The sequence below is a fragment of the Pituophis catenifer genome, unplaced genomic scaffold (assembly GCF_029215685.1).
Source record: "Pituophis catenifer annectens isolate HBS135680 unplaced genomic scaffold, rPitCat1.0.hap2 SCAF_1, whole genome shotgun sequence".
Classification (NCBI taxonomy): Eukaryota; Metazoa; Chordata; class Lepidosauria; order Squamata; family Colubridae; genus Pituophis; species Pituophis catenifer.
Genome location: NW_027256881.1, coordinates 237,661,672 through 237,688,940, shown reverse-complemented (window position 1 = coordinate 237,688,940; position 27,269 = coordinate 237,661,672). Strand labels below are relative to the sequence as shown.

Genomic DNA, 27,269 nt, shown 5'->3' with positions numbered 1-27,269 from the left:
CATTGTTCATCAATACATTATCTCCCTCTTGTATTTCAAATTTTCTTGTCTCTTTGCAGCTTATAAGATAACCATTTCCTTGGTTTATTCACAAATTGAAAATGTCTGTTTCCAGTTCTCTTATGGTTAACATGGATAACTGCTACTATAAAATCTTAATTTCTTGACAGATTTATGTTCTCTAGTGAATTATTTAACTCATATTTTTATTTCACCCAAAACATTTTGGGTTTTCTCTAGCTTTTTCTTAAATTCAGAATTATAGTCTGTCAGCTAACAGGACCTGCCACACTCACATCTGATTATCATCCCATTGATTGAAATACCTGTCTAATTTCCCCTTGAAATGAACTGCTAGGAATTGAACTAAAGACTGAAAAGCCAATATCATAATATAGGGAAATTATCTTGGCATCTAGAAGAGATCTAGAAGAGATCTAAAGAGATAACAGCAAGTTGCTTTTTGAAAAGATGAAATCTGGGAATACCTTAGTTCAGCGGTGAAATCTATTTTTTTTTTTATTACCGGTTCTGTGGGCATGGCTTGGTGGATGTGGTTTGGCTTGGTGGGTGCGGCTTGGTGGGTGTGGCAGGGGAAGGATATTGCAAAATCTCCATTCCCACCCCACTCTGGGGCCAGGCAGAGGTGGCATTTGCCGGTTCTCCGAACTACCCAAAATTTCCACTACCGGTTCTCCAGAAGCTGTCAGAACCTGCTGGATTTCACCCCTGGCTTAGCTCATGGAAGGGGAGGGAGATCACAAGCGTCTCCCCTTCCAAAACACTATTATAGGCATTGAAGCGACCTGTTCTCCACACCCCCAAGCAAGTGTTCAGTTTAAGTGCAAAAGGAAACGTAATAGATTTACCCATCCTAACTTTGCCTCTACACAGAGAGGATTTCCCTTTGGCATCTGCTTATTGGCTAAACGATGCGGTCCAGATGTTTCCGCGGCCTCTGAGGTTTCCAGGGAGAGTTTCGCAAGGAGCGCAATCGGAGGCTGGGATTCAATCCCTCCAAGCCTCCCCTTCACGCTCTTGTGGTTTTGCCTGTTCAAGCGCTAAAAAGAGCAACCCGAAAGCTACAGAGAGCGCCGGTAGAGGGAAAGGGGGAGGGAAATCCTCCGCTGGACGAGGACTACTTAAAGAGCTGGGGGGCGGGGGGGGGTGACGGAGCGGGAGGCTGTGATCGCAATGCGCGTCCCCTTCTTTTTATTTCTGGCGATTCCTGCAAAGATTGTGGAAGCCTCCGAGGGGTTGAAAATGAGCCCCTCCAAGCGCGGGACTTGTGTACTTTGGGAGAAAGAGAGAAGCGAAAGAGACGTCGAGGGAGGAGGTTGATTTCAGTGATTCTTTTTAGCCTTGAAATAACAGGACATTATAAATTTGGAGAGTTTTGTTGCTACAGTTAAACGGTCAAGAGTCCTTGATTAAGGTATGAGTAAATCTTTTAGTAGTCGGGGGAACCCCACCCTCCACTAGTTTCAGTCAAGGTACTTCCTGGGTTTCCAGTTAAGGTTTTTCCTGGGCTTCCGTATACTTCGTCTTGAGCGGTTGTCGTGAGTAGTTTCTGGATACTTTTAAAAAATAATATGGAATTATATTTGGACCATCCTGTGCCTGCCGGTTCTCCCCTGCAACCATCCATCCACGGTCTTCTCAGCCACCGCAGGTCTTCTAGATGGGAGGATCTCAGGCAAGAATTCGCGGACAGGAAAGAGCTTGCAGTCAATCTTGCCGTGATGGAAGTGCCCAATACGCGCAAAGGCGCCTTGTAAACTTCCAAAGATTTCCAATTAATACAGCTCAAGAAGGAAGTAGCTTCCTCTTAAAGTCTGTACAAATTCTAACTGGTGGGATTGATTCGGGCCCTTTGGTCAGAGTTTTAAAAATCCGGAGGGCTATTAGAGGTCGATGGCAGTTAGGACTTTACTGAATCGCTTCACTGCTTTCTGATGTTGTCGGGAATTTTGTTAGAAAACTCAGGCTGGTGGTCCAGTTGTGTTCTGATAAGAAACCTCCCCACATCAATGAAGCAAAGGTGGGATACAGATCCCTACTCTTGTGTCCTTCCCAGTAACTTATCTCCAAATCAGAATGTACTTGCTGGAAGGTGTCAATCAGCATGATCATCCAGCAAGTACAATAACACCATGCCCAAATGAGAAATGACATTTGGCTTGGTGGATCTGAGGTGATACTAAGATGAGAAAGAGACCTTTTGCGTTGAAAAAGCTAATATAAGCATGTTCTCCATGTTCTGATTAACCTTTTCTCGCTGATATCTATGGAGATTCTCAACCCTCTAGCCTAGGGCAGGGGTGGGCAACTGTGGCCCTTTTACAACCTGTGGACTTTGCTCAGGAATTCTGGGAGTTGAAGTCCACAGGTTGTAAAAGGGCCACAGTTGCCTACCCCTGCTCTAGGATAATGGTTGTCCCAAAAGGCAACTGGAGTATTTGGGGGTTTTTCCTTGAAAATGTTTTGCTTCTCAACCAAGAAGATTCTTTGGTTGTGGCTGAATGGTGGGGAAAGGAAGGATTTCTATCCATGAGAAAGTTGTATGTTTTTACTACTGTGCTCCCTGAAGCCTTCTGGCAATCTTCTTCAGTTTTACAGCAGGCAAATGTTATCTCACAAAGTGAGATTAAGGACCAGAATTTTCCTCCTTGATGTTAAGACATTAACTTTTCCTCACTTGTTTGTTTTTAGGTAATTTAGTTGTGGCAACACTTCCAGCAAGAATGGCCAGTGAAACCACACTTTTCCTCCCCTCTAATGGAGCAAACATGATCCAAACAACCCCTGGATTGCCCAGTGTTGCTCCTCAGGCATCTGGAGCAATTCCATATCCTCAGTATGGAACTCAGCAACTTGGAATTCCCACCAGTGCTCCTCAGCAAGTCCCACAAAAGGGTCCTTTGGAGAGGTTCTTCAAGGCTGAGCCCAAAGTGCTTGGGGTACGCATGCATTGCTCTGTGCCTGTTTGAATCCATTAAGGTTTTAGAGCTATGTAGAGACCTGAGAGCCCCATGTTGAAGTCCTGGAACTTTGCTTGGTTCGGGATATACTCCAGAAACCTCTGTTCTTCCTGGTAGATTCATTTGTGTTTCTATAAAATATATGCATTCTTTTGCTTTGCTCTTTAACTGAGAAAGTGGAGCTCAACCAAGGTTTCAGCCAGATCTCTTTTTCTCCCTTCCCTCTGAGAAGTGCAACTGTTGGGCATTTCTCCAGAAGAATCTGGTCACGGATTGGCTCCAGCCCAAGCTTGTTGAAGTCACTTTGTGCTTATGACCGTGATCAACTTCCTCCTGCAGAGGAGTCTGTAGTAAGAGGGTCAGTTTTCTCTTAAAGGCCCATCATGATATTCTTACAGACCTCCTTCCTGACAAAAGCAGTCCCACTGAGGGTCAAACTAGATCATAATCTGGAGTAAATGTCCAGTCCATAGTGACAATAGTGTCTCAATCTTTCCCTTCTCCCATTTGGATTTGTCACCATAGGAAACCAGGCCTTGGGTCAACACCTGCACTGCAAGCTTAGAAACTCCCAACTCCTTTGAAGGACCTTTCAAAGATGGATAGAAAGTGATGCTTTTCCTGGGGTGCTAACAAATTAGAATATTTCTCTTGCTCAAATTAAGATAATCAATTCATCTTATTTTGTGTGTTTTCCTTCCTTAGGCCATTCAGATCATGATTGGGCTGATCCAAATTGGCTTTGGGGCTATCTCATTTTGTCTCCTTTCTGCTAAGTATATTACCTTGTCTGGATTTGGAGGTTACCCCTTTTGGGGAGGGATATTTGTAAGTATATGCAAATTCCTATTCAGCCATGCACCATGGTATTAATGATTACGGCATACATATAAAAGTCCTGTTTGCATGGGAATCTTCCTGGCTTCTCATGGGTGCAATCGTAAGGAAACCACTCTGTTCTTAAATTTTGGCTTCACGCACAGAATCCAGAAGGAGATTATGTGTGTAGCTGAGATATCGCAGACCGTTGGCTTTTGGTTGAAATCTTTTCCTTGAATAAGTCTCAGTCCCAAAGAGAATTGTTCTATTTCATTTGACTGTATGTGTATGTGTGTGTGTGTGTGTGTGTGTGTGTGTGTGTGTGTGTGTGTGTGTGTGTGTTAAATAAGGGCAAGCAATCTTCTGGTCATAGAGGTAAAAAGTGTGTAGGACTTTGTAGATTTCTTCTTTCTTCTCCAATTTTTGTTTTGTTTTGGGTTTTTTGGATGGGTAGGGGGATAGATTATTTTTTAAATGGTAAATGTGTTTTAGACATATCGTTTGACTATGTCCCTGTAAACATTTGGTTGTTTTACAGTAGGGCTTGGGTGCTCACACAACACAAAGGAATGCTTGAGAATTCTATATAGCATAGAATACAGCTGCACATGTTGAAATCAATACCAGATTTTCCTGCCACCCCCACCTCCTCATTCCTTTTCTTTGTATTTGCCACCCAATTTTAGAAAACTGAAATTTAGGTATGTTCTGAAGTGTGACAGTTTAGAACCACACCGATACCTGGGATCAATGGCTTGAATTTTTAGCATTTTGTAAAGTGCTGTCCTTTGCTTTCTTATTAGGGTTATATGATAAAAGTATCACATCCAAGGCTTTTCTCCTTTCCAGTCTGACAGATGATTGGAAAGAAGTTGGGTAAATAAAATAAATTTTGCCGCATCCTTATTGATGAGGGAAACAATATAAGAGGTGCAGTGGTTAGAGTGCAGTACTGCAACTTACTTCAGCTGACTGCTAGCTGCAGTTCAGCAGATCGAATCTCACTGGCTCAAGGTTGACTCAGCCTTCCATCCTTCCGAGGTAGATAAAATGAGGACCCAGATTGTTGGGGGCAATATGCTGACTCTGTAAACCGCTTAGAGTGGGTTGTAAAAGCACTATGAAGCGGTATATAAGTCTAAGTGCTATTGCTGTTGCTATACGTTAGACTGGCTGATTCTGAATCACGTTGCTGTCCTTAACCATACTCTGTTGATGCCAATTTCCCCAATTTTCCCGTGAGGTTATCTTTACCTTGTCCTCAGCCCATGAGTAAGACTCCAAGCCTTAAGTCATCATTAGATGCACTAGTATAAAACTAGTCTTTTCCTCTCCTCTTATTCTGACCCCATCCAACCACAGCCTCAAGGTGTATAAAATCTATTTCCCTTCCCCCATTATCTTGGAGAAAATCTCAGGTGACCAAGAATGGATATGTTATGCCTGTTGCTTTTCCTCTTTGGACTAGCCAGCCTCTGCGCTTTGTTTCTTGAGGTTTGCTATCCATCTCCTCTCTCCTCCATCATCCCAAATGTGCTTTTTCAAGAGGCAACTGGACTTTCCCTGTGACCTGATGGTGGCCTCAACAACTCTCTAAAAGGATGCAAATGACCAGCTGTCTGCAAGGAGTATAAATCCTTCCATTCCCCACCATCCAGTCAGAGCTGAAGAAGCTTCTTAGATGAGAAGCGAAACTTCTCCACAGGAAAACAAGAAAGTCCAGTTGCCTCTTGAAAAAGCACCTTTAGGACAACCATGACCTAGATGACTGAGAATCTCCCTAGACTCTCTCCTCCATTACTTCTCTCCAAGCAGCAGGAAAACAGACCCTCTAAATTTCCTATTGGAAAATGGAGGGCAAGCAAATTGCATCTATTTACTTTGACAGTGAGGTGGGCGGTATCAACATTTGATAAATAAGTAAAATAAATCTATTTGTAGTATGGTTTAATCTCTCTGCTCATCCCTGGCAGAAACGGTGGCTTCATCTTGTGTGTTTCAGCTCTTCTACCTTGCAAGATACATCTAATTGACGTATGAGCTGCTTTCCTCTTTTCAGAAAATTAGTAGTGTTTGGGCTATTAATACGCAATATCTTTTCATATGTATCTTTATTTTACCTTAAATCTAATTTGAGAGATGCCCAAATTGAGGGCGGAAGGAAGGTAAAGCAGATACCCCATTTCTGTTGTAGTACCCTGATGGTTGTTTTCCTTATTGACTGATGATATGCTGAAAATGGATGGTAGCAAAGTCAGAGGAGAAAACCAGTCTGTAACAGGTGGGATTTTTAGAAGGCAGGGCAATAGCATTCAAGAATAAATCAGAACAGGGGCAACAATGGGCAGGAAAGGGACTGACAATAGGGACTAGGTATTTGATGCCTTCATTATGTTTGATGTTTACTCAAGGATAAATTACACACATAGTACTTTGACTCAATTGATTAGATTCAGGAAATACCACACACTGAAACAGGGATCTTCCAAAGCAACATTGGGCAGGAAAGGGACTGACAATAGGGACTAGGTATTTGATGCCTTCATTATGTTTGATGTTTACTCAAGGATAAGTTACACACATAGTACTTTGACTCAGTTGATTAGATTCAGGAGATACCACACATTGAAACAGGGCTCTTCCAAAGCAACATTGGGCAGGAAAGGGACTGGCAATAGGGACTAGGGATTTGATGCTTTCATTATTTATGGTGTTGACTGAAGGATAAATTACGCCCACCAGTTTGGAAACAAGGCTCTTCCAAAGCAAAAAGTGCAAATCAGATTTTATCTGAATGATTATAAGCGGTCCTGTGGGACAGGAACGGAGATGGTATATTTCCCAAATAAGGAAAATGTGTAGGTGCAGAATGAATTAGTTTGCTTTCACTGCTGTGGGTTCTGTCCCTTGTGCCTCTTGGGGTAATTTAGGAGAACATACACCCAAAATGTTCTAATGTGTTTGGGTCATCCTAACCTGAACACCTTGTTGTGGGGAACATGTCCCTTTAAATAATGAAGCAGAGGGATTAGAGGTAAGTAAAAGAAAGCATCTTTCACTGACATGCAAAGCTAGAGTGATCACTGGGTATGTGGCCAGCAGAATGCCAAAGAACCTAGAATTACAAAAGATTATGGGTTAAATATGCTTAGAACATAAGAATAAGAATGATAAAGTAATGTTCATCATACTATGGCCTACATAGCTTGGAGGTAACTTTTGACAGTACTATGGGATGTCCTTCCCATTATCTGACCTAAGGCCTCCAACTCCCACATTCCTCCAAGGAATCCAATCTGATTTTTTTCTGCTAACACTACATCACTGTCTAGCATGAACAATATCCTTTAGCTGGTTTTGTTAGGAGAGCTGTGAATTTCTGCATTGGTAAAACTAATGATTCAGTCCAGAGGTGTCAAACTCAATTTCATTGAGGGTTGCATCAGTATTGTGTTTGACCTCAGGGAGCCAGGCTGGACATGGCCAGGGTGGGGATAGTCAACTCGATGTCACTCATGTTGGGGGGTGCCTCTGATAGCCTGAGTGCTCTGCCAATGAAAATGGGCTCCCGAGCTCCGTTTTTGGCTGCTATAGCCTCCTGCAACCCTGCACCATTGAAAACAGAGCTGGGAGGGCCTCACACAGCTTGCGTGAGCTCCATTTTGCTGGGAGAGGCACTGTGAGCCAATTCCTTGTTGTTTCCAGGACAGTCCCACAGGCCAGATCTAAGCATCCCGTGGGCTGGATCCGGCCCACAAGTCTTGAGTTTGACACCCCTGATTTAGACTGAGAATTGAATTGTTCTTCTTTGCTTCATCCTACATGAATAGCATTTTGTGGTGCATAAAGAAGAAACAATGAAATACTTGCTACTGTGCAATGATTTAACTTTATGTATGGGTCTGAAATAAGGCTGATCCCCACTTGATTCTCAGTGATATCTGGAATTTCCGCTTAGAACGCTGCAAAACATAAGAGATGCTACTAATGTTCCCTGATGCGGTTTTCTCATATCACACAGGCTGTACAGGCAGTCTTCAACTGAATGAACAATGATTCATTTAGTGACCATTCAGAGTTTCAGTGGCACTCAAAGCTATGACCACTCCTTGCTTTTACGACCTTTGCAGCATCCCCACAGTCACATGAGCAATTTATTTAGGACAGTTGCAGCATCCCCTTTGCGACTTTCCCAGCCAGCTTCTGATCAGCAAAGACAGTGGGGGTGGGGAAGGTGGATTCACTTAACAACCATATGATTCTCTTAACTGCACCGATTTGCTTAACAACAGTGGCAGAAAAGGTAAAATTACGCAACGACTCACTTAACAATCACTTTAGCAGTTTAGCAGTGGAAAATTGTTGTGGCTCCGTTGCCTGAGCCTGGGCTATCGATAGATGCAGACTCTGAGAGTGAGGGGGAGGAGTTGGCAAGGCCTCCCTCTCCAGGACCCTCCTCTCTGGCAATGCCTCCAGAGGACACGGAAGGCCAAACGATAGGCTCAGAGCCAAGCACGTCCCCGCAGCCACAGGTGGACAGTGACGAGGAAGATAAGTGCTGGCTGGACCCTCGCCAGAGGCACAGGGAGAAGCGTGTGCACAGCAGAGGGGAAGGCATGGCAGAGATTAGCTGAGTCACTGGACCACACCCCACAGGATATAAATGTGGGTGTGGTGGCCAGTTCAGTTTGTGACGAACAAAAACTAGAACTAATCTATGATTTCTGCGTTACTGGACTTTGCCTGCTTTATCAGACTGCATTTGGATTAATTCTGGTATTGTTGAAAACTCTGCCTGTTTTATCGGAATGCCGGCAGGCTAATCTTCGTTTTGTGTGAGTAAAGTCTGAATTCCCAGCTAGCCACTGGGTTGCTGCCAGCTTTATCATCAAAGAGTTTTGTCGTGTGGCTTATTAACTCCGAGCCGTCTGTGTGGGTGTGTGCGTGGTACGGGGACAGAACAAAAATATGGTCCCAATTGTGGTTCTAAGTCGAGGATTACCTGTACAGTGTCATTGTTTTTCCCAATACAGTTGTTCCTCCCAATGTTTCACAAGGAAGCAGCTGGGAATCCCTTTTAATGGTGTGACTGTAACTCATTCAATAAAATAAAATAGATACCATTACATTAATTTCTCAGAATACAACTATATTTCCACTTGTCTTCCTACTCTACAGAGTGTCGGTTATGGCTTCGCCATTGTGCTGTTGTTGTTGAGCCTGCTGGAATTTTGCATCGCTGTTTCATTGGCTCATTTCGGCTGCCAGGCCACTTGCCGTAGTGGTGCCCAGGTAACTATTTGATACTTTGATAATAGCTTTAGCAGTTCTCATTGTTAAAGAATGTAAAGAAGATTGTCCATTTTTGTTCTTTATATTTGCGCTCCACCCAACCTGACCTTTTGCTTGTTTCTTTGCTATTACCCTGAATAATAGGTGAGATTAGCTACTCGGTTTACCCAGTAACCTTTATAACTGGGAGAGGTTTCAATTGTGATCTAACATCCTGTGATTTATTTCCTTCTGCATATGAATAATTGGATGATGTGAATTTTTCCCAGCTTCTGTTTTGCTAGAGAGTGAATGTCATGAATATAACACAGTTTGTGTGGTCTCTTTATAATTCAGTGATGCAGAAGTTGATGTCTCCATTTTCGAGTGATTCGGAGAACCGGTAGCAAAAATCCCTGTCCCCCCACATGCCCAGCTGAGCTGAAAAAATGCTTTTAAAAGTAAAAAAAAAAAGCCTCTGATGATTGTGCAGATCAGCTAGCATCGTCAGTGTCTTTTAAAAGCATATTTTTTTTTAAAAAAAAAAATGCTTTTAAAAGGCTCTGACGATCCCAGCTGAGTTGCCTGATCATCAGAGGCTTTTTTTCTTTTAAAAGCAAAAAAAAAATGCTTTTAAAAGAAAACAAAAGCCTCTGACAATCAGGCAACTCAGATGGGATTGTCAGAACTTTTTAAAAGCATTTTTTTTTACAATCTCTTCAGTAGAAAAAAAAAGTTGGCCACGCCCACCCAGTCGCATTACCACCACCACCACCACCACCACCACCACCACCACCACCACCACCACCGAGCCATGCCCACAGAACTGGTAGTAACAAATTTTATATTTCACCACTGGAGCTGACTAAAGAAACTTGTTAGTCAGAAGCGATCCAGCAATAAAACCCAGTTAATGGAAGAAATAATTCAACATTAACAGCTGCAGAACTAAAAGACTTGCTTCACTCCATGGGAAGACATTGTAAGGCCATAATTCATGCTAAAGATTACCCAACTAAGTATCAACTGATGGGATAATTTTTATATATCTCATTATTTCTATGGTGATATTTTTTGTAAATCTCTATATTTCACTTTTTTTTTTATACCATAACTGCTATTCTAATACTGTAGCAAATCCTTCATAAAGGTTATTGCATTACATTCTTGATTAAATTATTTTTCCATTGATATATAATTTTATGGTACTACTCCCGCCCAAAATGTGGTGTTATTAGCTAGTTTTAGAAAATACACTTTTCCCAAAAGGTTTCCACAATTTTGGCCACTACTGTATTGCAAGCAGCTAAATCAGCATACAGAGATACCTGTCTTAGGGTCCATGGTGCTCTCTAGCTTGCTTGTTTTCTTGCAGATGTTTCATTACTCAAACTAGGTAACATCATCAGTTTTATTAGTTGGGTAATAAAACATCTGCAAAAAAACAACCAATCAAGGTCCCCTTATTTCAACCCTGAGCTCTTTATCGATACCTGTATCAGTTCACAAATTGAATCCATTTTAGAAATCAAAAAAGTAACCTCCCCTGGAGGGAAATGCATCTTCTTCGGGCCTTGAAATTGTTAAAATAAATTAATAATCTGAGAGCATTTGTGAATAAATCACAAGAATATTATTTATTTTTTTATGTTCCTCAATTAAGCTGGACTCTAGAAGATTTACAACAATACAAATACAGAAACTTAAAATATAACTAATATATAACTGCAATAAAAACTAAGGCCCAAAATAAAATCAGTCTCCAAAGGTCCTCAGGAGAAGCCAGGTCATTACCACTTTCCAGAGGACCATCTCACTTGGTTCCATCTTTATTTCAGAAGGGCATCTATTCCATACAGGGAACACTGACTGGGGTGGGTGGTGGGAGGAGCTTCCTGTCACACCTCTTGGTAGGTGGGAGATCCTGAGCAGACATTCTCTGAATGTGGGCATAAAGCTGGCAGATTTGATCAGGAAAAGTTACTTAAATGCCCATCATTTGCCTGTTAATTTATAGTTTTAAAGAATTCTCTATCAGGACTTTGAGCTATCAAGGATTTCAGCCTGTTGGTGAGACTGCCAGCATCACAGTTAAAAACACACAACTGGAGAATCTAGTCCTCCCACCTAGAGTAACAGATGTGTCCCTGCGTATTTTTTTGTATTAATTATTCTTTTCTGTTACAGCCAACCATGGTTTTTATGCCTTACCAAGTCATCGGAGGTGGAGAAGTTGCAGCTGAACCAAATCCTCTTCCTCCTCCTCCGACTTATGATAACGTGATTACCAAATCTCAGTAAAACAAGAGCACCAGGAAGAAAATACGAGAATTGTTAGCAACAGAGGTTTCAGGAACAGCAATGGCATTTCATATTACTTTATTTTGTCCTCCAGCTTGCTTGTTTATTTTTCAATTAAACATCAAATTAAATGGTGGCAAATTTAAAAGTTGTTCAATTTTACTTAATAGTTGTAACACTTCCCTAGAAACAAGAATTCATCGGCATATTCATGAGGAAGCGCACTCCCTGCAGTGGATGATGGAGGCTGTTTATTACTCTCTTTTTTTACTCTCTTTTACTCTGGATGATGTTTGTTTTTTATGACAAATATGGAATCAAATAGGAGATCTGATGTTATAGAAAAGAAAATAGCTACTAAAATTAAAACATGTAATTGATACAATACAGGTAGTTCTTGACTTACGACTGCAATTTGGACCAGAAGATCCATTGCTAAGCGAGGCACTTAAGGTAATTGTGCCTTATTTATGGCCTTTTTTGCCATTGTTGTTAAGTGAATTGTTCTGGTTGTTTAGTGACTCATGTGGTCCTTAAATGAATCTGGTTTCCCACATTGACTTTTAAAAAGCCAACTGGGAAGGTCATAAATAATAATCCCCCACTGTAGCATGCTGTCATACATACATACATACATGCTGGTTGCCAAGCATCTTCAGTTTTGATCCCATGACCATGGGGAGGCTGCTACCTGTGACTTTTTTTCAAGTCTGTTGTGAATTTGAATAGTTACTAAATGACCAGTTGTAAATTGAGAACTACCTGTAATAGTAGTTGCACAATCACTGTGATCTCAAAACAGAAGAAGTTTGCACATAACTACAGTATTCCATATTGTTAGGGCACTTAAGCTGATGAAAAACACAGATTCCATGCAAATTGCCATTTTTTGTTCTTTTTTTACTATCATCCCATCTCCAACAGGGGATGCTGTAAAGACATTCATTAGCTGTATCCTTGAAGAGTTTACAGTTGTGTAAACATGCAATTTCAAAATTAAAGCCATTCATACTTTTAGGGAAGGTATATTTAAGGTCTGGGCAACTATGATCCCTTTGCTATCTGTGGACTTCAACTCCTGAGCTTACAGGGCTGATTCAGGTATTCTTGGAGTTGAAGTCTGCAGTTCCTAAAGGTGCCAGAGTTGCCCATATCCCTGGTATTGTATATGCCCCAAGAGACTCAATTGGAATCTAGTGAAGATTCGTTGCTTCCTTGTCCATAATTATACAGTATGGTGAAAAGTTTGACTCTTGCAATGATTTTACAAGTGTACAAAATGTATATTTGCAGAGTTTTTGAGGTTTAAATTGATAGGCAGTATCCTGCATATAATCTAGTCCAGTTAAATGATGTCACTCTTAACTTCCTTTCTTTGATGAACCTGTATACAGATGGGAAGTTGAACAACTAGTATTGTGGTGCACCCAGAACAATCTTGAACTGAATAGACTCAAAATAGTAGAAATGATAGTAGATTTTAGGAGAAGCCCTCCTATTCTACCACCTCTTACAATACTAGACAACATAGTATCAAATGTAGAAGCCTTCAATTTTCTAGGTTCTATGGTATGTCAAGACTTAAAATGGACCTGTAACATCAAAAATGTCATCAAAAAAGCAAAACAAAGAATGTTCTTCCTGGTCAACTCAGAAAGCTCAGACTGCCCAAGGAGCTGCTGATACAGTTCTACAAAGGAATCATTGAGTCTGTTATTTGCACCTCTATAACGGTCTGGTTTGGCACTACAACCAAACAAGATAGACAGAGACTTCAACAGATAGTTAGAACTGCAGAAAAAACAGTTACTACCAGCCTGCCTTCCATTTAGGACCTGTATACTGTTCGAGCTAGAAAGAGGACTGTGAAAATATCTACAAACTTCTCACATGCTGGACATAAACTCTTTCAATTTCTTCCCTCACGATGACGGTATAGGCCATTGCACGCTAGGCACAAGGATAGTTTTTCCCCCATGCCATCACTCTGCTAAACAACTAATTCCCACAACACTGTCAAACTACCTAGTAGGGCTTATTACTATTATCCTGCTCATCTTTCCTATTACCTACTGTGTTTTCCCAAAAATAAGACCCAGTCCTAATGCTTATTTTGGAGCAGTCAAGAAAATAAGACCCAGTCTTCTTTTTTTGGCTGCTCCAAAATAAGCATTAGGACTTATTTTCAGGGAAACACAATTTCAGGGTAATCAGCCTGACTAGGCATCCCACCCAAGACGCAGCAGATGTGCAGGGACCAATGGTATCTGGCAGCAGATGCAGCCCACCGGTCCCTTAGCACACTTTGGGGCTGCGCACCCCGCGTAGTGCAGGTGAGTTGATTCTGTGTCTAAGCAGCAGGCAGAGGCGTGCAGGGTGGGGTGGGGGAGGCAGGTGATCCAGACATGCTGCTCAGGCTGCAGGAAAGTAGAGAGTTAGGCCAGAGCGGGCAGGCGGCTGTGGGAGGCTTGTATTCACGTACCGGCACTGGCAGCAGGCAGAAGTATGGGGTGAAAGGCAGGGGATCCTGATGCACTGTGTGGGCTGTAGGCAAGTCCAGACATGCAAAGGTGAGCCTCCTGTGGCCACCCACTGATCTGGACCATGCGGCACGTCGAGATTGCATGCCTCCCCCCGCCTTTGCCTCTGCCTGCTGCTTGGACAAATAATCAACTGACCTGTGCTGTGTGGGCTGTGGCTGCTGCTGGATACTGTGAGCTATGCTAGCCCCACACACCCCTTCACTCGGGCTTAAAAAAATCAGGCTAGGGCTTATTTTCAGGGGGACATGGTATTTTATATTTTTATGGCTATAATTCTGTTGCTTGTATCGTATTAATTACATTGTTCTATTTAGTTTCCTAGTATGATTTGTGTTGATTGCTTATTTAATATCCTATGACTGTCACTGAGTGTTGTATCTTATGATTTATGATGGATGACTTTTATGATTATAATCATGATTTATCACTTCTTGCTTGTATGTACAATGAGAGCTTATGCACCAAAGACAAATTCCTTGTGTGTCCAATCACACTTGGCCAATAAAAAATTCTATTCTGTTCTGTTGTTCTGTGCTGTACTGTGCTGTTTTATTCTATTCCTAATTTAACTGGAGTCCCACCCACTTTTCTTTGGACAAATCAGATTTATTATTTCTTTGGAGCCAGATTTATTATTCTCTTTCAGCTCAGCTTTGCCAGATTTAAATCAAGAAAGGCAGACCGAAGCAGATGGAAGAAGACGGGGGATTGGCAGAAGACAAAAATTGATACTCAAGATTTCCAGTAAAATTTTCTAATCCCTTTGGTTCTAGGAAATTAGGCTTGTATCACAGATATTTGGTACTTTGCTTGGGTTCCAAAATATTTGGATAGATTTTCCCCTTGTACCATGTTTCCCTGAAAATAAGACCCTATCTTATGTTTTTTTTGGAACCCTGAAATAAGCACTTGCCATGCACTCAAAAGCCCGATTGGGTTTATTATCAGATGATGTCTTATTTTGGGGAAAACAGGGTAGTATAATTGTGCAGAGTGAATCTTCTCAGAAAGAGAGAAATTTGCTAAATAAAGAAATAAAGATAAAGTTCAAATATTTTGTTTAATGAGTTTATAGACCCCATAGACAGCAACATAAAGAGCACCTACTGAAACTATACTTATTGAGATAGACTCAGAGGTTTAATAGCAATGTAGTTATATCAAGAATCTTTGCTTGGCAGCCATACTTGGAATTGTCAATCATTAAGCAAAGCGGTTTCTAAGTGAAACCACAACTGTATTTATGTTCTTCACCTTTCCTTTGCTTTACCGACCCTTAAAGGCCGTAAATATGAGGCTTGGTTGCTTTTCCATCACTGATGTAACTGTGAATCCTTGTTAAATGAGGATTATCTGTAGCTTGAGTGATGGAAGACACTACTTCCATCACCACTCTCCTTAAGCAATCTCCCTGAGCACAAGGAGATTGCTTAAGGAGAGAATGAGCACATCCACACAAAGCCTTTGCCTCAAAGGCTTCTTGAAACCATTCTTTAAGGACTCATCTGTATGATAGAGCCTCCCTCTCATTTCCAGCCCATAGCTGAGGGCAGCTACCATTGGCTTTCTCTGATTCAATGTGGAAATCATGTTTTCCATCTTCCCTTATCACAACCCTTTTTATATGCACAATTTGCATTGCTTCACTGATAAGATGGCTGCTGACTTCCCTCCAGGGGTATCTGGGGTTGTGATGGTGGACAGATATGATCCCAGAAGAAGGAGGCCTGAGAGCACACAGCGCCCCAGCATGTTGTCCCAAGGGCCACCCACTCACCCTCCTCTCCACCTCAGGCCCTGTATCCAGTCCTTGACCAGGGGATGCGCCGCTTCTGGGCTAGTCACCCAGCGGATGGGTGAGCTGAAGACCAGCTGGCTGGTGGGGAGGTGGGGCACCACAATATAGGCGGCCTGCAGGCCAGGAGGCAAGAGCGAGCCAGTGCTGCTGTTGCCAGGGGCGACTGCAGCAGGGTTGCATTGTGGTTCCACATTGTAATGGCCTCCAGGAGGAGGGTGGACTCTATCTCCCCCATTGTGAAACGTGCTAACCTTCACTGTGCTGTGCATGGCACTGCGAGAGCAGAGGGTAGGCCATGGAAGTGGCAACAGCAAATGTACTGCGATGAAGGCGGAATGCTGCAAAGGCAAGTACAGGGGTGCTTCAGTCTTGCATGGCCATGGCGGCTTCGGGGAAGACCCAGGGAGGGCTCTGATGCTGCCGTCTCCCGCACGCTCCCCTCTCTCCCGGCGTACGTCAGTCCACCTGCCGCTGGTATCACCATTCCACCAGCTGGTCCTCCCCCACCCACCAATCAACCAGCCCACACCCTTTGGCCTTACCTTGGCAAGGAGCGGAGAGCAGAAGTGTGCAGAAGTGTGGCTGGATTCTGCAAGGTATATATAAGGCCGATGGCTGGAGGAGAGGGGATGAGGGCAGTGGAGCCTAGGGAGAGCAAAAAATGGGCCTACCGAGCCCATTGTGCCATCACGTGCCAAAAGTGGGGGGGGAGGGCACATAGAATTATGGATGTGGGCACATGTGCGTGTGACCCCACCACGCTCCCCCCGCTTTTGGCACGTGATGGCAAAAAGGTTAGCCATCACTGCCATAGATGTTCTAGAACTGCCAATACAAAATAGCAATAGGAGGATCAGGACTCCAGAGGGCGCTCCCGTGTAACATATATAGTGAAAGAAGGGGGTGGGGAGTATCTCCAATAGATAGGAAATGTATCGTAGGGAGGAGTCAACCAAAAAGCAAATGTTCAGTTTAAGTGCAAAGAAAACATAATAGATTTACCCATTCTAACTTTGCCACTATACGGAGAGTATTTCCCTTTGGCATCTATTTATTGGCTAAACGATGCGGTCCAGATGTTTCAGCGGCCTCTGAGGTTTCCAGGGAGAGTTTCGCAAAGAGCGCAATCGGAGGCTGGAATCGCGTCCCTCCAGCCTCCCCTTCAGGCCGTTGTGGCTTTGCCTGTTCAAGCGCTAAAAAGAGCAACCCGAAAGCTACAGAGAGCGCCGGTGGAGGGAAAAAGAATCCCCCGGTGGACGAGGGCTACATAAAGAGCTGGGAGTGGGGGATGGGGAGGCTGTGATCGCGGTGATCATAATCTGATCTGCTTCTTTTTATTTCTGGCGATTCCTGCAAAGATTGGAGAAGCCTCCGAGGGGTTGAAAATGAGCCCCTCCAAGCGCGGGACTTGCGTACTTTGGGAGAAAGAGGGAAGCGAAAGAGACGCCGAGGGAGGAGGTTGATTTCAGCGATTCGTTTTAGCCTGGGAATAACAGGACTTTATAAACTTGGACAGTTTTCCTCTCATCTCTAAACAAGCAGAAAGTTCCTGACTCCAAACTGTTATTTGTTACTATAGTAAAAGGGGCAGGAAAGATGGTTTTTTTCTCTGGAGTCCTCGATTAAGCTATGAGTAAAACCCCCCTTTTAGTAGTCAGCAGAACCCCGCCCTCCACTTTTTCCTGTTATGGTACTTTCGTTTTTCCTGGGGCTTCCGTATACTTCGTCTTGAGCGGTTGTCCTGAGTAGTTTCTGATTACTTTAAAAAAAATTAATAATATGGAATTAATATGTGGCCCATCCCGTGTTCTCCCCTGCAGCCATCCACCCGCGGTCTTCTCAGCCACGCAGCCACCGCAGGTCTTCTAGATGGGACGATCTCAGGCGAGAATTCGCGGACAGGAAAGTTTGCCGTCAATCTTGCCGTGGTGGAAGTGCCCAATACGCGCAAAGGCGCCGTGTAAACTTACAATGATTCAATATTTGAAGTTCACCGTTTAAAGAGGAGGGTGGATGGGTCAGTTTTCGCTTAACGTTGACTTCCAATTAATACAGTTCAAGAAGGTCTGTAGCTTCCTCTTAAAGTCTGTACAAATTCTAACGATGGGATTAATTCGAACTATTGGCCAAATCAGAGTTTTAAAAATCCGGAGCGTTTATTAGATGTCGACGGCAGTTGGGATTTTACTGAATTGCTTCCCTGCTTTCTGGGGTTGTCCCAGAAACCTCCCTAAAAAGAGAAACCTCTTTTTAAAATTTAAAAAAAAAAACCTCCCCACATCAATGAAGCAAAGGTGGGATACAGATCCCTGTTCTTATGTCCTTCACAGTAACTTGTTCTGTCCAAATCAGAATGAACTTGATGGAAGGTGTCAATCAGCATGATCATCCATGCCTGGATCCATCTGCCAGTAACAGGACAGGAGGGCAAGTACACTAAAACCTTGCCCAAATGAAAAATGCTATTTAGCTGGGTGGATCTAAAATGGAGCTAAGATTAGAAACAGACCTTTTGCATTGAAAAATGTTATGTTCTCTGTGTTCTGATTAACTTTTTCTGTCTGATATCTATGGAGATTCTCAATCCACTAGGTCATGGTTGTCCCAAAGGTGCTTTTCAAAAGGCAACTGGGTTTTGGGGTTTTTTTCCTTGAAAACATTTTGCTTCTCAAGCAAGAAGCTTCTTTGGTTCTGGCTGAATGGTGGGGAATGGAAGGATCTCTTCTATCCCTGGAAAAGTTGTATGTTTTTACTACCCTGCTCCCTGAACCCTTCTGGCAATCTTCTTCAGTTTCAGAATCAGCTTCCTTGATGTTAAGACATTAACTTTTCCTCACTTGTTTGTTTGCAGGTAACTTAGCTGTGACAACACTTCCAGCAAGAATGGCCAGTGGAACCATAGTTGTCATCCCCTCTAATGGAGCGAACATAATCCAAACGGCTGCTGAATTGCCCAGTGTTGCTCTTCAGGCATCTGGAGCAATTCCATATCCTCTGTATGCAACTCAGCAATTTGGAATTCCCACCAGTGCTCCTCAACAAGTCCCACAAAAGGGTCCTTTGGAGAGATTCCTCAAGGCTGAGCCCAAAGTGCTTGGGGTACGCATGCATTGCTATGTGCCTGTTTGAATCCACTAAGGTTTTAGAGCTATGTAGAGACCTGAGAGCCCCATGTAGAAGTCCTGGAACTTGGCTTGGCTTTTGTCTAGTTCTGGAATATACTCCAGAAACCTCTGTTCTTCCTGGTAGTTTCATTTGTGTTTCCACAAAACATTCTGACTCGGATATGCATTCTTTTTGCTTTGCTCTTTAACTGAGAAAGTGGTGCTCAGCCAGATGGTTTCAGCCAGATCTCTTTTTCTCCCTTCCCTCTGAGAAGTGCAATTGTTGGGCATTTCTCCAGAAGAACCTGGTCATGGATTGGCTCAAGCTCAAGCTGGTTGAAGTCACTTTGTGCTTATGACTGTGATCAACTTCCTCCTGCAGATGAACCTGTAGTAAGAGGTGTCATTTTTCTCTCAAAGGCCCATCATGATATTCTTACAGACCTCCTTCCTGACAAAATCAGTCACACTGAGGGTCAAACTAGATCATAATCTGGAGTAAATGTCCGGTCCATAGTGACAACACTGTCTCAATCTTTCCCTTCTCCCCATTTGGATTTGTCACCATAGGAAACCAGGCCTTGGGTCAACACCTGCACTGCAAGCTTAGAAACTCCCAACTCCTTTGAAGGACCTTTCAAAGATGGATAGAAAGTGATGCCTTTCCTGGGGTGGTAACAAATTTCAGAATGTTTCTCTTTCTCAGATTAAATAAGATCAATTTGTCTTATTTTATGTGTTTGCTTTCTTTAGGCCATTCAGATCATGATTGGGCTGATCCACATTGGCTTTGGGGCTGTCAGCCTTTGTCTCATTCCTTTTTACTATCTTTCCTTGTCTGGATTTGGAGGTTACCCCTTTTGGGGAGGGATATTTGTAAGTATATGGAAATTCCTATTCAGCCATGCACCATGGTATTAATGATTAAGGCATACATATAAAAGTCCTGTTTGCATGGGAATCTTCCTGGCTTCTCATGGGTGCCAGATTTTTCTGATATTTTTTTTCATTGATATTTTCAGTAGACGAAAATATTTTTCTGTTTCTTTTTCCATAGTTCATTTCTTCTGGATCACTATGTGTATCAGCTGTGAACCGTCCAAATCGTGCTTTGGTGAGAAAGCTGTATAGCATTTTAATTTCTTTTATGCTGTTTCTTTATAATCACTCAGGACCTTTTATTGGAGTGGTGTGGTGGCCTAGAGGTGGAGCTCTCGCCTCACAATCAGAAGGCTGTGAGTCCAATCCTAGGTAGAGGCAGATATCTCTAAGCACACTGAGAATATATCTGCTGAACAAAACTCTTCATTGGCGACAGGAAGGGCATTCAGCCATTAAAACACTATGTTAGTTCCATTCAGTTGCCCAGATTCCACCTCGCAAGGGATTATTGGGTTGTTAAATGATGACGATGATGACTCAGAACCTTATATTGTTTCAATTGTCTTCCGATCCCCTCTGGGAATCTCAGTCTTAAACCAACATTTAGGAAAGAAAAGCAAACTCAACCCAACCCTCCCCACCCGCCCTTTTCTTCTTTGATCAACTTTTGCTTCCAATGCTTGCTTCTATTGAAAGTTCTAAGTGAACAGTAGACAATGTTCAACCATCCCGAATTTGAGCCTCCCCTGGTCCCCATTTTGTTCCCAAGCTTCTTCCCAAGTTCCCTTCCTGATACACAACCTGCAAAACTGCAGGTCCTATCAGTACCATGACGAAAATGAGAGAAGCCTGAGAAAGTCAATGACCGTGATGTGGGTGCTTGTTCTGCTGGAGCTTTCTTAGTTGCTAGTAGTAATGGTGCTAGTCTTGAGCAAAGAGGTATCTTCTTGAGTTCTCTAGTCATGAACCAGACCTCCAACATTTCTCCTCCTCCTCCTCCTCCTCCATCTTGACAGAAGTTCCAGTTACGGAAATATTCCTACCTGAAAGCAACATTAGAAAGAAGCCAGTATATTAGGAGTAAAAGTGTGGGAATCCCTCTGGGAATCAAAGAGAGAGCTGATGGTAGCCCTCCTGCATTGCATTCTTTTCCTCTGTCTCTCTTTGGTTTAACATGTATTCATAGCAACATAGAAATGTTTTTGTCTTGTAAAGGAACATTCTGTGAATTCAAGAGAAGAAAAACGTCCATCTTAATGGAAAAACACTACATTCCTGAAAGGAATGAACTGAAAAGAGAGGAATTTTTAAATTTTTAGTACACTCACTACTGGCTCCAAGGGTTTCTCTATTCCCACCTCTCTTGTTGCCTCTCTGTAATGTTGCATAGGTTAACATTTAATGCTTAGAGTTTGTCATGTCCTGGAATAAACTGTGGGATTTCTTTAACCAAAATGTTAAGGATGAATAATCCTTACCAGTTTTCCTGTCACTGTTACCCACCTGGCCTTCGATGGAGGCTGACATCTAGAAAGAGAAAGAGAAAGAAGGGATTTGACAGAAAAGCCCTCAAATGAATTGTGGCAGTTGCCTTTCCATTGTGGAAAACCCTGTTATTGCTGCTGTTTGATTCCTATGATCTCAGCGGATGTTGTCTGGTTTCACCACAGACTGGTTATGTGTCATTAAGCACCCACATAGAATTTCTTTGTCACTGTTTTTACCATAGTTTGGGCTAATAGTTTGAATGCTTTGCATAAACCTATGCTGTGACATAGTGACACTGTAACTGTATTTTCTCTCTTTCTGGTGTATTGCTGTTTCAGGTGAAATCTAGTGTAGGACTGAACATCACAAGTGCTGTAATGGCATTAACTGGTATCATCCTGTACCTATGTGAGCTGATCTTCAATAGTACTTTTATGAGATATTACCATCGATATGACACTGACAGTGTATTTGTAAGTAAAACAATCTGGTCTTAAATTTTGGCTTCATGTGCAGAATTCTGAAGGAAGTTATATATACAGGAGGGATATCTCAAACCCTTTGAGCTTTGTTTGAAAATCTTTTCTTCAATAGGTCTAAGTCAGAAAAAGATGAGTGCTATTTCTTTTGAATGCTTTTTTAATATATTTGTTAAATCAGGGGAATCAATCTTCTGGTCATTGAGGTACAAAGTGAGTGGGACTTTGTAGATTTCTTCTTTCTTCTCGAGTTTGTTTATTTGGTGAGGAGGGTTTTTTTTTTAAAAAAATATGTCAAATGTGTTTTATACATATCATTTGACAATGTCTCTGTACAGTGTAAAAAATTGGTTGTTTTACAATAGGGCTTAGGTAGTGAAAAACAAAGGAGAGTGCTCTGACTAGATGGTGGCCTCAACAACTCTCTAAAAGGATGCAAATGACGAGCTGTCTGCAAGGAGTATAAATCCTTCCATTCCCCTCCATCCAGTCAGAGCTGAAGAAGCTTCTTGGATGAGAAGCAAAACTTCTCCACAGGAAAACAAGCAAGTCCAGTTGTCTCTTGAAAAAGCACCTTTGGGACAACCATGGCCTGGATGAGTGAGAATCTCCCTAGACACTCTATATTCTATATAGAATAGAGTACAGCTGTAAATGTTGAAATCTATACCAGGTTTTCCTGCCACCTCCACATCCTCATCCCTTCTGGGCATTTGCCACCCAGTTTTAGAAAACTGAAATTTAGGTAAGTTCTGAAGTGTGGACAGTTTACAACCACATGAATACCTGGGATCAATGGCTTGAATTTTTAGTATTTTTTGTAAAGTGCTGTCCTTTGCTTTCTTATGAGTGTTAAATCATAAAAGTATCACATCCAAGGCTTTTCTCCTTTCCAGCCTGACAGATGATTGGAAAGAAGTTGGGTAAAGAAAATAGATCTTGCTGCATCCTTCTTGAGGAAGGAAACACTATACATTAAACTGGCTGATTCTAAATCACGTTGCTGCCCTTAACCATAGTCTGTTGATGCCAATTTCCCCAATTTTCCCATGAGATTACCTTTACCTTATCCTCAGCCCATGAGTAAGATTTACACCTGATGTAAGTCATCATTAGCTCTACTGGTATAAAACTAGTCTTTTCCTCTCCTCTTATTCTGACCCCATCCAACAACAGCCTCAAGGTGTATAAAATCTATTTCCCTTCCCCCATTATCTTGGAGAAAAAGTCAGATGATCAAGAGTGGATATGTTAGGACAGTGGGGAGGCCTGTTGATTTTCCTCTTTGGATTAGCCAGCCTCTGTCTTAACCAGGGGTGAAATGCTCCTGGTTCGGACCTGCTCGGGCGAGTAGGTAGCGATGATGGCCGATGGTTCGGAGAACCGGTAGTGATGGCAAACCGAGGTTCCGCCCACCCGCCCAGTCGTCATTACTTCCTGCTTTTACTTCCAGAGAACCGGTAGTAAAAAAATGCTTAAAAAGTTAAAAAAAAAAAAAGTTCCGATGATCAGCTGAGCGATGAGCGATCGTGGGAACTTTTTTTTTTTTCCTTTTTAAGCATTTTTTTCTACCAGTTCTGGAGAAACAAAGCGCTCGGCTGCTCCCCTTTTTCACTCACCCCGAGCTTCCTGCTGCAGATTTTCATGCCTTGCTTCACATGCCCGGGATTGTCGCCCTCGTCTTCTTCTTCCTCCTCCTCCTCTCCAAGTGGAAAAATGCCAGGAGCAAGTGCAAAAAGAAGCGCTCCCTTGCTCCTGACGTTTTTCCATTTGTAAGGAAGCTTTTGTGAAGGCAAGTCTGGCTTCCTGTGCTGCTCGCTAAAAACCTCACCAGTACTGCTGTGCATGCAGCTTGTGTGTGTGTGTGTGTCTTTTTGCTCCTGGTCTTTTGCAGCAGCCTGTGCCTTCCATCCCATCCCCGGTCAGCTGAACCAGAGTTGGGGAATTCACCCCTTCAATCCACCTCCGCCTTCATTCCTCTTTTCTTTGGAGGCCAACCTGAAGGAGCCCCAAGCCATTCTAAAGGTCTTTTAAAGCCTCTGTGTGTATGTGTGTGTGCTGCACTGAATGTGGGTGCGGAGGCAGGGAGGGGGAGGGAAATGACCCCTCCAATCCACCCCCACCTTCATTCAAAGGTCTTTTAAAGCCTCTGTGTGTGTGTGTGTGTGTGTGTGTGTGTGTCTGTGTGTGTGTGTCTTTGCTCCTGGTCTTCGCAGCAGCCCATGCCCGACATACACACACACACACACACACACACACACACACACACACACACACAAGCGGTACTGGTGAGATTTTTAGCGCAGGAAGCCAGACTTACCTTCACAAGGTATGAAAGCTTCCTTACAAATGGAAAAACACCAGGAACAAGCGCTTCTTTTTGCACTTGCTCCTGGCATTTTTCCACTTGGAGAGGAGGAGGAAGACGACGATGGGGATGACAATCCCAGGCGCGTGAAGCAAGGCATGAAAATCCGCAACAGGAAGCTCAGGGTGAGTGGAAAGGGGGAGCAGCCGAGCAATTTGTTTCTCTCTTCCCCCCCCACCTATCATCTCCCAGACTGGGTGGCTGAGGTAGAAAGGCTTGCAATCTTTGGGGCTAGGAGGCATTGGATCTGGCTTGGCGAGAGGGGGCAGGCTGGTCAGGTGCTGATCATCGGAAACTTTTTTTTTACTTTTTAAAGCATTTTTACTAGTTAAAAATGCTTTAAAAAGTTTTTAAAAAGCCACGCCCACCCAGTCACATGACCACCACCAAGCCACACCCTCACAAGCCACGCCCACAGAACCAGTGGCAAAAAAAAGTAGATTTCACCCCTGGTCTTAACCATTTCTCTTTCTCCTTCTCCCTTCAGCACTTTGTTTCCTGAGGTTTCCTATCAATCCCCCATCTCTCCTCCATCATCCCAAGGGTGCTTTTTCAGGTGGCAACTGGACTTCCTTGTTTTCCTGTGGAGACATTTCGTTTCTCATCCAAGAAGCCTCTTTAACTCCAACTAGAGTTAAACTTCAACAACTCTCTAAAAGGATGGAAGTGACCAGCTGTCTGCAAGGAGTATAAATCCTTCCATTCCCCACCATCCAGTCAGAGCTGAAGAAGCTTCTTGGAAGAGAAGTGAAACTTCTCCACAGGAAAACAAGCAAGTCCAGTTGTCTCTTGGAAAAGCACCTTTGGGACAACCATGGCCTGGATGACTGAGAATCTCCCTAGACTCTCTCCTCCATTACTTCTCTCCAGGCAGCAGAAAAACAGGCCCTCTATGTTTCCTATTGGAAAATGGAGGGGAAGCAAATTGCATCTATTTATTTCAACAGTGAGAGAATATTGCAAAACATAGAGATCACACAGGCTGTACAGGTAGTCTTTACAATTATTCAATTTACAATTGTATATTTGGTATCAATGGCACTAAAAAAAAAATTTGACTGCTCCTTGCATTTACGACCATTGCAGCATCCCCACAGTCACCTCATTAAAATTTGGGAGCTTAGCTACTAGCAATTTATTTAGGACAGTTGCAGCATCCCCTTTACGACTTTCCCAGCCAACTTCTGATCAGCAAAGGCAGAGGGCTGGGGGAAGCTGGGTTCACTTAACAATCGTATGATTCTCTTAAATGCACTGATTTGCTTAACAACAGTGGCATAAAAGATAGAATTATTCATGACTCAGTTAATAATCACTTTGTTTAGCAGTGGAAAATGTGGTCCCAATTGTGGTTTTAAGTGGAGGTTTACCTATCAGTGTCTCTGTTTTTCCCAATACAATTGTTCCTCCCAGTGTTTCCCAAGGAAGCAGCTGGGAGTCCCTTTTAATGGTGTAGCACATTAAATAAAATAAAATACATAACCATTACATTAATTTCTCAGCAGATTACAACTATCTTTCCACATGTCTACAGGGTGCTGAAGAGAGTATACAGAGTGTCAGTTTTGGCCTCTCCAGTGTGTTGCTCTTGTTCAGCCTGCTGGAATTCTGCATTGCTGTTTCACTGGCTCATTTCGGCTGCCAGGCAACTTGCTGTAGGGATGACCAGGTAACTATTTGATACTCCGATAATAGCTTTAGCAGTTGTTATTGTTAAACAATGTAAAGAAGATTGTCTGTTTTTCTTCTTTATATCTGCGCTCCACCTAACCTGAGTGTTCTGACCTGGCTCCCAAACACGACAAGTGTGCTGTGTTTAACTAAATGTTCCCTTTATTTGGAGCACCAGCAGCCCCGGCAAAGAGTCTCTGTCTCCCTCACAGCAGGCTAACAAAGTCTCTAAGTGCCTGTGGAAAGCGAAGCTCACTCCCCTTCCCCCTAAAATGGTCCCAATACACCAGGAATCTCTCTCTCTCCCCACACTTGTAAAGGAAGTCCTGCAAGATTTACTCGCTCTTTTCCAGCAGCTGAGACACACACACATGCTCAGAAGGCGCGCCCGACCCCCAGTACCGCAGATTCCAATAAAGAATTCTGATAAGCTCCAGACAGGATTCAGAAGTTCAGAAGACTATCAGTCTATTGTCTGCCACAACTATTCATCTCTGCCTCCTGCCTTTTATCACCAGAGTTAGGGTGGGGCTTAGGACTGAGGACCGACTCATAGCTTCCCACTGCTCTCCTCTGCCTCCTGCACATCCACGGGTTAGGCACTGGACCCAGATGTTCCTCCTCTTCCTCATCAGCCATCTCCAGACCTGTGGGTTGTTGACTCTCCATCTGAGAGCTGATGGACGGCCCAGGTTCCGCCTCTTGTCTCTATCTCTGACAGCTTAAATGCTCAGACTTTAAACCCTGTGCCTGTTAATTTATAGTTTTAAAGCATTCTCTATCAAGACTTTGAACTATCAAGGATTTCAGCCTGTTGGTGAGACTGCCAGCATCACAGTTAAAAACACACAACTGGAGAATCTATTCCTCCCACCTAGAGTAACAGATGCATCCCTGAGTATTTTTTGTATTGACTATTCTTTTCTATTACAGCCAACGGTGCTTTTTGTGCCTTACCAAGTCATCGGAGGTGGAGAAGTCACAGCTGAACCAAATCCTCCTCCACCGACTTACGATAATGTGGTTACCAAATCTCAGTAAAACAAGAACACAAGGAAGGAAATGTGAGAAGTGTTGCAACAAAAGTTTCAGGAGAAGCAATCCCATGACCATTTTTTTTCAAGTCTATTGTAATTTTGAATGGTTACTAAATGACCATTCAGAACTACTTGTTAGAGTGGTTGCATAATGACTGTGATCCCAAAACAGAAGTTGTTTGCATATAACTAAAATGTTCCATATTGTTAGGGCACTTAAGCTGATCAAACAACAGATTCCATGCAAATTGCCTTTTTTTTTTTTACTATCATCCCATCTCCAACATGGGAAGCTATAAACACATTCATTAGCTGTATCCTTGAAGAGTTTACAGTTGTGTAAACATCCACTTTCAAAATCAAAGCCATTCATACTTTTAGGGAGGGTATATTTAAGGCCTGGGCAACTATGATCCCTTTGCTACCTGTGGACTTCAACTCCTGAGCTTGCAGGGCTGATTCAGGTATTCTTGGAGTTGAAGTCTACAGTTCCTAAAGGTGCCAGAGTTGCCCATCCCTGGTACTGT

General features: G+C 42.9%; 2 protein-coding genes across 2 annotated transcripts; both read left to right on the top strand.

Moving 5' to 3' along the window:
- Positions 1–1,535: 1,535 nt before the first annotated feature.
- Positions 1,536–11,454, top strand: LOC139310644 (membrane-spanning 4-domains subfamily A member 15-like). The gene is made up of 5 exons (XM_070934845.1): positions 1,536–1,559; positions 2,713–2,960; positions 3,687–3,809; positions 8,979–9,092; positions 11,259–11,454. The coding sequence occupies exons 2-5, from the start codon at positions 2,745–2,747 to the stop codon at positions 11,370–11,372; spliced, it is 567 nt and encodes a 188-aa protein (XP_070790946.1). The 5' UTR covers positions 1,536–1,559; positions 2,713–2,744; the 3' UTR covers positions 11,373–11,454.
- Positions 11,455–18,596: 7,142 nt separating this feature from the next.
- Positions 18,597–26,791, top strand: LOC139327454 (membrane-spanning 4-domains subfamily A member 8-like). Its single transcript, XM_070957290.1, has 6 exons — positions 18,597–18,812; positions 19,571–19,693; positions 19,875–19,931; positions 21,526–21,660; positions 25,569–25,703; positions 26,639–26,791. The coding sequence occupies exons 1-6, from the start codon at positions 18,597–18,599 to the stop codon at positions 26,744–26,746; spliced, it is 774 nt and encodes a 257-aa protein (XP_070813391.1). The 3' UTR covers positions 26,747–26,791.
- Positions 26,792–27,269: the final 478 nt, after the last annotated feature.